The 9,055-nt window shown below is 48.7% G+C and overlaps 1 protein-coding gene across 5 annotated transcripts in view; it reads left to right on the top strand.

The window, feature by feature from the left end:
• The first annotated feature begins 1,646 nt into the window (after positions 1-1,646).
• The window catches only part of TP63 (tumor protein p63), a 147,074-nt gene continuing 139,665 nt past the window's right edge, over positions 1,647-9,055 (top strand). For 2 of the 5 annotated variants that reach the window (XM_028731833.2, XM_028731837.2), the window contains exon 1: positions 1,647-1,810. In XM_028731833.2, the coding sequence (XP_028587666.2) occupies positions 1,749-1,810 (62 nt within the window). In that variant the 5' untranslated portion in view covers positions 1,647-1,748. The remainder of the gene's footprint in view (positions 1,811-9,055) is intronic. The other 3 variants (XM_028731832.2, XM_028731835.2, XM_028731834.2) reach the window with 3 other exon arrangements.

Below are 9,055 nucleotides of genomic sequence, written 5' to 3'. Positions count from 1 at the left end.
TTTTCATTTGCGTATAACCAAGCGGTGTATAAATTTCAGGAAATGGAAGTTCTCGGGTGGCGCATGAGTGTGCGAGCAAAGGACTTGCAGGCCTGCATGGCATTGTCTTCTGTGGAGCGTAGGCATGTAGTCACCGTCTGGCTACACCCCCCCCCCCCCGGAATCCATTTTAATTTAGCTCCTGATTAATACTCCGTTCATTCCCCAAAACCACAAAGTAGTCTAGGTTTGCAGCCTGCCCTACTGAGCGAGACGAGGAGGAACTTAATCGGTTACATCTGCCCTGAGAAAGGGGCATTGTAAAACTTGTTTTCTTCTTGATGTTGATCGGATCTATTTATATCTCTCTCTCTTCTTCTCTCTCTGTCAAGGCTCAGTTTTCTACTGCAGAGGTTGGTGGCGTCTCAGCCGCCCCTCTGATAACCAGGGAGATCAGGTCCGCTGAGGGACTGATTTCCCTCTCTGCATTCACAGTCCTCTCCTTCGGAATTGCTTTAAAAATATCTGTGTATCCAAAGTGGAATCATGTTTCCACCAAGGGCTGATTCACAAGCAGAGACTGCAAGGTGGTGCCAAACCCTCCTTCTCTCCTTCCTTCCCCTTATCTCATATTCAGAGGTATAGTGCTTTGGTGGCTGGAGGTTCCATTTTGCTGTGAAGGGTGAGCAGCAAAAAAGGGCTATAGAGACCTCCTTGAGATCTTTCTAATAGGTGCTTGGGTCCAATAGATGATTACGATGGACCAGGCTTGTTTTCTCCTGCTCTGGAGGGTAGGACTCAAACCCGTGGCTTCAAGTTACAAGAAAGAGGATTCCGACTCAACATCAGAAAAAAAAAACTTTCTGGCAGTGAGAGCTGTTGGACAGTGGAACAAACTCCCTCAGGAGGTGGTGGGCTCTCCTTCCTTGGAGGTTTGTAAACAGAGGTTGGGTGGCCATCTGCCATGGCTGCTTGAGCTGAGATTCCTACATTGCAGCGGGTTGGACTAGATGACCTTTGGGCTTCCTTCCAACTGTACGATTCTTTGAGTCTATGGTTCTATGGCAGACTGGTGGTGCTTGAGTCCCTGGGCTTTTTATATGAGAGAGAGAGAGAGAGAGAGAGAGAGAGAGAGAGAGAGAGAGAGAGAAACTACCCAGTGGGATTTCCCTAAGTTTGCTTTTAAAACCACTGCCTGCAACTGCAAAATAACGGACCAGCGATATTAGAAAGATCCTTTAGCTCAGAGTTTCCTGCAGAGGCAGCTGAACCTGAAAGCTGCAAAGCTCTGCGGGGGACTGATTTGAGGTGCAGTTGCTCCGTATTTCCAGGATTACGCCCTGATATCATCTGTCGGAAACAGCCAACCAGCGTCGAGATCAGAAGTTCAGCGATGGTGCTGGACCACTTCTCCAAACCCTGGTCTTCAGGACTGCCAGTGGCTATTCTGTGTCCTGCAGGCAGGAGGGAGGGAGGGAGGGAGGGTGAGAAACTTTTGCAGAGAGAGAGAGAGGGGAGATGCTTGGTTTGGGGAGAGTGACACTTTGCAAGGCTGGTACCGGGGGGGGGGGGGTTGCCACTGGACGGATCCCATTGGCCAGGCCCCCGGACGGCCCCACCCCTCTGCAAGTGTAAAAGAAACCTTCGGAAAACCCTATCTCCAAATGCCTCTTGACCCCATCGCGCTTTGCCGGCTGACCTTATTATACGCCCAGATATATTTATTTATTTGGCTTGGTTGACACCCAGAGGGGACATCCTGGGAGGAAATGACTTTTGAAGCAGCCCCGTATCCCACCTTGCCATGCTGCCCTGACGCCTACCTCCAGCGGTGAGTCTCCTTCTTTCTTCTTCTTGTCAGCCTGTGTTTGCTGTGCAATTTTTTTTTTATCTCTTCTGCTATCAGATGGTGGCAGCTGGCTGGGCCAGGCTCCCTGCACGCCTGTCTGTGCTGTGTGTCTCCGAAGAAATATACCACTTGCTTCACGCTCTGCAAGGCTGATTATTATTTTTGGCCGCCCGGTTAGTTATTGTTCCATCAGAGGCAACCCTCTGTTTTGGCAGTAAATAAAGAGGGGAGGATAGGCAGAAAAGCCTGCCCGGAGGACAGATCGCTTGACAAGTGTCACACAGAGTGACTGAAGACGAGAAACAACCTTGGGTCCTGCCAGCAGAGTAAAATAATAATAATATCTATATCTGTGTCAACCTGTATGTTGACATCTGCAGGAGACCCAGAGAAGATGCAGCGAGCAAGTGTAGCTGAGTGTGTTCCTAGCTGAATAAATAGTTCCAGAATTCTATGGGCATTCCAGCATGTGCGTACACTGAGAGAGAGCGCCCTGAGCATCTCATTCAGGGGAGAAAAAGGCAATCTTTGGATGCAAAGGAATGTGTGTGCATCAGAATGAACAGGGCAGGTCCCAATATCTGAGATGCTTGAATGCTGTGGATAGTTCCTAAGAGCCTCAGGGTTGCTGGGCTGCATCACAACAGCCCGCGGGGTTAAACTACTATGAAACTAATGGAGCTTAACCTTTGGGGGCCATAATCCCAGAGGGACCCCAAAAGTGCCCTTTATCCACATTACAGACCCTCCAAGAGTCCCTATTTTCCAGGGGGAGTCCCAGATTTACAGAAGCCGTCCCAGTTTCTGATTTTTGCTCCTGGAATGCCCCGCTTTTCCTTAGGACATCCTTATTTTCACCAGAGAAATGTTGGAGGGCATGGCATGGCTTTAAAATTTTCGGTCTAGTAGAACCAATCTGTGTCGCATGACTCAAACTGATAACTTTTTTTGTTGTATATTTCAACAAGCCCAAAGTTCGAGATGTTGTAAATGTAGGAAAATTCCTGACGTGGCCTGGTTTTGGGGTGTAAAAATGTTGCCGGGGGGAATTTTGCTGAATTGGCAAAGTGTAAGGGAAAACTCTGATGCGGGTGGCACTGTGGGTTAAACCATAGAGCCTAGGCAGGGCAGCGGTTTGAATCCCCGCGACGGGGTGAGCTCCCGTTGCTCGGTCCCTGCTCCTGCCAACCTAGCAGTTCGAAAGCACGTCAAAGTGCAAGTACATAAATAGGTACCACTCCGGTGGGAAGGTAAACGGCGTTTCCGTGCACTGCTCTGGTTCACCAGAAGTGGCTTAGTCATGCTGGCCACATGACCCGGAAGCTGTACACCGGCTCCCTCGGCCAGTAAAGCGAGATGATCACCGTAACCCCAGAATCGGTCACAACTGGACCTAATGGTCAGGGGTCCTTTTACCTTTACCTTAAGGGAAAACTCAGGTTATGGCGACACGATGGAAAAAACAATGATGGGAGGAAATCACTATTTGGGGGTGGGCTTCCTAAAAAAGAATATAACAGTGGTTACCTGAACCTCTTTCCTGGTTGTGAAGAAGCCCCCCAAACAGTTCAAGCTTCAGGGCCCCCCAAATGTAGGTCTGCCACCTCCCATCATCTGTGCAGAATTTTGTTTCCAAGAATGGATGGTTCACAAGCAGAGCATGCTAAACGCTGGTAATCCTTCTTCTCGCTTTTGTTTCACATATCTGGCATTTAGAAATATGTTACATAGGTACCATGTTGCTCCAATGGCCATTGCCCGCACGCTCCACCTTGCCTGCTATCCTGTCTTCAAACCATCTAGTCACCTCTGTCCCCCACATCTTGTGCCTGTGGGTTGCAGAAGTTAATGTCCCGCTGCTTGAACAGTCGCTTGCTCAGCTTTCAGTGTTTTAGCTTAATCGCATCAACACGAGGACGGTTGGATAGACATAGGCTTTGGTTTTGGCTTTTCCAGATGTTGTGATGGCTTTTCCAGGTTGTGGTGAGCTGGGGATGACGGAAGACACTTTGCACGTGCTCAGAGGCATCCATACTTATAATGACTGAAATCTCAATTCCGCTTACCTGGGAGGAAGCCCCATTGAATTCTGTGTGTTTTACCTTTGAGTGCATGTGGCTAGGATTGCAGTCCCTATTATCCAGCCCTGGATTTGAACTAGGTCTCAGTTCCTAGGAAACCACCTGCTTCTGGATCTATATATTGGTCCTTGCCATTTCTGACGGATGTCTGGTTGTGTCAAGCTCTCAGTTATTGGGTTCTGATTTGCTTGGAAATCTGATCTTCGGAGACTGTGGTTCAGTGATTGAGTGTTTGCACTGCATGCAGAAGATCTCAGGTTCAGCCTCCGATGGCATTTCAAGGCACGGCTGGAAGACAACCCTGCCTGAAATCTCAGAGAGCTGCTACCAGTCCATTTAGACAACACGGAGCTGACTTACTATAAAGCAGCTCCCAATGTTTGTTTTGACCCGGAAGAAATTCCTCCCAGTCTTATGTGTGCAGAGGCTGGGAAGCATGAGGAAGAAAAGGATTCTGCATATGCTCAGAGGTGGACTGTTCTGTGCCACCCTTGTTGCAAAGCTTTAGTCTGACATTGGGAGGGAGAAATGGTTTGGGAACATGCAGAGCCAAGACGAGCTCTGCTATAGGGTTAATACTACTAAAGAAAGTGTGTCTCTGAGTATGTAGAGTGTATATTCTTTTTTGCTATTCGGTATGTGGCATTGGGGACGCGGGTGGCGCTGTGGGTTAAACCACAGAGCCTAGGACTTGCCAATCAGAAGGTCGGCGGTTCGAATCCCTGCGACAGGGTGAGCTCCCGTTGCTCGGTCCCTGCTCCTGCCAACCTAGCAGTTTGAAAGCATGTCAAAGTGCAAGTTGATAAATAGATACCACTCTGGTGGGAAGGTAAACGGCGTTTCCGTGCGCTGTTCTGGTTCACCAGAAGTGGCTTAATCATGTTGGCCACATGACCCAGAAGCTGTACGCCGGCTCCCTTGGCCAGTAAAGCGAGATGAGCGCCGCAACCCCAGAGTTGGTTATGACTGAACCTAATGGTCAGGGGTCCCTTTACCTTTACCTATGTGGCATTAGTGAGCAGAGCTTCCCAGCTAGATGAAATGTGATGTTAAAGCTGATTTTTGGAATTTCACCCATTCATGGCAAAGTCAGGTTTCCTTTCAAGACCTCTTGCATTGCCTAAGAAATGGACTGAGGCTGAAATCCTAACCACGTTGACCCAGAAATAAGTCCTACTGAATTCAGAGGGGCTCTCTGCCAGGTTAGGTGGTAGACTCCCTTTCAGTGGAGGTTTTCAAGTAGAGGTTAGATGGTCATCTGTCTGGGATTCTTGAACTGTGATTCCTGCATTGCAGGGGGTTAGGCTAGATGACCCTTGCGGGTCCCTTCCAATACTACAATTCTGTGATTCTCAGTGTGGTTACGACTGCAGTCTTGGGCACTTCATTGTGCCTGGGTCTCTTTCGTCGCTGGTGCAAATATCACAGGGCTGTACAGACATAAAGCATTTGACTGGGTAGGGTGGTCATGCTGTTTAAGGTAGATAGGAAGATTCAAGGTACCTGCACCAAATCTCTGTTGTCCATATGATATTATCCTCCAAATCTCTCTGTTTCCACACTTTTCCCTCCCTCAATCTGAGGTTTTCCCCATACAGTTTCTCCCTTTTGGAGTTCCTTTGCTCTGAAAATGATGGACTGAGAGAGAGGGAATTGCGGGAAGGCACTGATTGGGAGGAGAGCCAGTGTGATGTAGTGGTTAGAGTATCAGACTGGCGGACCGGGGTTCAAATCCTCCACTCTGCCCTGAAGCTCTCTGGGTGACCTTGGGCCACTCACTGCCTCTCAGCCGAACCTACCTCACAGGGTGGTTGTTGGGGGATTAAATGAGGATGGGGAGAAAACCACGTACGCCGCCTTGAGCTCCTTGGAGAGAAAAGTGGAACAGAAATGAAATATAAATAAGATAAGATAAATACGGACAATGGAGAATTAATGGATGTACAGGAATCGACATAAAAAAGTGTAGGTGAGCCCCCTCTTTCTTTAGCTTAATGGGATTTATTCTTGCATGGAGGTCTTCTTTAATCTGCTCGGCTCTCTTTGCTGTGTTCCTCTTCGCTGCCCCATTTGGCAGGCCTATGTGAAAAGGAGAGGGCCCAGCTCCATCTAGCAGGGAACTTGCGGCGTGAAATTGCGACCAGCTCTTGTACTTCAGCTGGCAAGGCCTGGGGAATGTGGAATCCAGCCCAGGAAAGGGGTAGCATGGAGGAGATAAGAAGGGAGTAGAAGGCAGGTCTGTTTTCCTTCTGAAATAATCCAGGCAACAGACGGTGCCTTACCAGCTTCTGGTTGTAAGGAAATCTCAGCGGCACAGCTGCCCGACTGAAGGGGGCTCTCTGGGTTTGGACAGTGTTGGGAAATGGAGAGGGGGCAGTTGAGATTCCTGCATCTCAGCGGGTTGGGCTAGATGACCCCTGGGATCCCTTCCAACGCTACAATTCTGTGATTCTATGACATATTACCATAAAATTATGTGCCTTCCCAGAAATGTCTCTTTCCCGCCGCTGAGACGGAAAGCAACCACAGCCAAGTCCACGATGGCTCTGTAATTGCGATCAAAGGCTCGATGCTCCCAGCTATGCAATTACACCCCCTGCCCCCCCCCCAGAGATTAGACAGGGGGAGGGTTGTTTGCAGACCAGCCACTCCCATTTTGGAAATGACAGCCAGACGATGCTACAGCTCCGAGGTGTAGGGGCTCGGATTAAGGGCGGCTTTGAAATTGTTGCACCTGTTCCCTCTAAAACACAACGCTTTCTGCTCCACCCCTCCCTGCCCCCAGCGCCTTCACTCGGTGCTAAAAGTCCTCGACACAAAACCGCAATCAGCCACGAACGTCTGTATAATTCTTCCCACCACATTGGTGGCTAAGTGGGTCGTGTGAAGAGACCTGTAGAACCGCTGGTAGCAGGTGGCTCGAGTGAGTGAGCCTGGCCGCAGGGCAACAGAAAGGGGGAGCAGGCTCTGAGTTCAAGGCTTTCCTATTAGTATGTTATAGCTCTTAACAACTTGCAACCAGCATCCCTGTGAAATCGCCATCCCTGTCGATGCCTATTCAACCCCTTTGATCAGCAGAACTGGCAAAGTTACAGATACCACATATATGCCCATTCCACATTTGTAAGAAATCAATATTTTAGGGCAACAGGACCTAAACATTGGGACTCCCTGCCTATTGACATCAGGCATTCACTTTTGCTGCACTATTTTCAGTGCTTCCTAAAAATATTTTGCCTACCCAGTCTACTGATATTTCAAAAAAAATCTCCTTTTTTGTAATTCTGCTTATTGTTTGGGTTTCTTTAAAAACAAAACAATAAAAACACACCACTTTGAGGATTGTTGTTTAGTTGTTTAGTTGTGTCCGACTCTTCGTGACCCCATGGACCAGAGCACGCCAGGCACTCCTGTCTTCCACTGCCTCCTGCAGTTTGGTCAAACTCATGCTGGTAGCTTCGAGAACACTGTCCCACCATCTTGTCCTCTGTCATCCCCTTCTCCTTGTGCCCTCCATCTTCCCCAACAACAGGGTCTTTTCCAGGGATTCTTCTCTTCTCATGAGGTGGCCAAAGTCTTGAAGCCTCAGCTTCACGATCTGTCCTTCTGGTGAGCACTCAGGGATGATTTCCTTCAGAATGGAGAGGTTGGATCTTAAACAACTGTAAAATCATACAAACATAGAGTTCGGAAAGGATCCCAGTGGTCTTCTAGTCCAACCCCCTGCAATGCAGGAATCTCAACGAAAGCATCCAGGACAGATAGTCATCCAACCTCTGGTTCAAAACTTCTGAAGGAGGAGAGTCAACACCAATCAATCAATCAGTCAGTCAGTCAATCAATCAATCAATCAATCAATCAATGTATAGCCAATGTATGTACACAGCTTTGTCTCTATGTTCAGTGCAAGCCTGTGGGGTGTAATAATAATAATAATAATAATAATAATAATAATAATAATAATAATAATTTATTTACACCCCACGCATCTGGCTGGGTTTCCCCAGCCACTCTGGGCGGCTTCCAACAGAATATTAAAATACAATAGTCTATTAAACATTAAAAACTTCCCTAAACAGGACTGCCTTCAGATGTCTTCTAAAAGTCTGGTAGCTGTTTTTCTCTTTGACATTTGATGGGAAGGCATTCCACAGGGTGGGCGCCACCACCGAGAAGGCCCTCTTCCTGGTTCCCTGTAATTTGGCTTCTCGCAGCGAGGGGACCGCCAGAAGGCCCTCGGCGCTGGACCTCAGTGTCCAGGCAGAACGATGGGGGTGGAGACGCTCCTTCAGGTATACTGGGCCGAAGCCGTTTAGGAAAGACCAGAGTTTGAATCCCCCCTCACCCGTCAACCTTGGGCTGGCCTCTGACTCTCAGCCTCCCCTCCCTCGCAGGGTTGTTGTGATGATAAAATGGGGAGGGAAAGAAGCCATGTACGCCACCTTGAGCCCCCTGTAGGAAAGGTGGGGCGTGGATTCAATGAATGAAACACACAGATTTCCCCAGGCTCCAGCAGGCAGCCTGCACCGGTCGGCTCTGGGAAGAGCATTGCCTCCTCTTTCTGCTGCCTCGCCCTGTTCTTCCTCCCTCCTTCCTCGCGGGGATCTCACCTGCCTCCTCTTTGAGCCATCCAGGGGGCTTTAGATGTTCTAAAGGAGATTTGGAAGGAGAATAGGCTCCTAAGCTGCCTGTCTGAGAGAAGCCCAGATCGTGTCTTTTAAAGGATTACACAGGAGCTGATTCCCCCATTACTACTCTGGCTTCTTTTCTCTCCCCCCCCCCCCAACAAAACCCACCCCCACCTAAGCCCTAAAGGGGGAGGCAAGCTAAATATTCCTGATCTTTCATGTGGTCCCTGCCTTGGAGAAAGCTGGGAATGGGAATTAAGGGCTCAATAGCCGGGTTCTTCAGATGTGCTTTGTGTTTGCGGGAAACGCGCTAAAATGGATTTCTCCCCTATCAGTCTACGGGTTCCTTCCTTAAAAGTGAAATTGCTGTGCCAATTTTGTATGCCTCTGCAGGATTTGGTGGGGTTCTGTTTGTTTGTTTGTTTGTTTGTTTGTTTGTTAAAAAGCAACAACAGCAGATTTCCCCATGGATCGCCACAATTATGGCTCCAAGTGCCTTGGAAGTCAAACAGCTTAGT

The sequence above is a fragment of the Podarcis muralis genome, chromosome 6 (genome assembly GCF_964188315.1).
Source record: "Podarcis muralis chromosome 6, rPodMur119.hap1.1, whole genome shotgun sequence".
NCBI classification, from domain to species: Eukaryota; Metazoa; Chordata; class Lepidosauria; order Squamata; family Lacertidae; genus Podarcis; species Podarcis muralis.
Note: the sequence above shows the minus strand (reverse complement) of the source record. Positions and strands in the feature narration are given on the sequence as shown.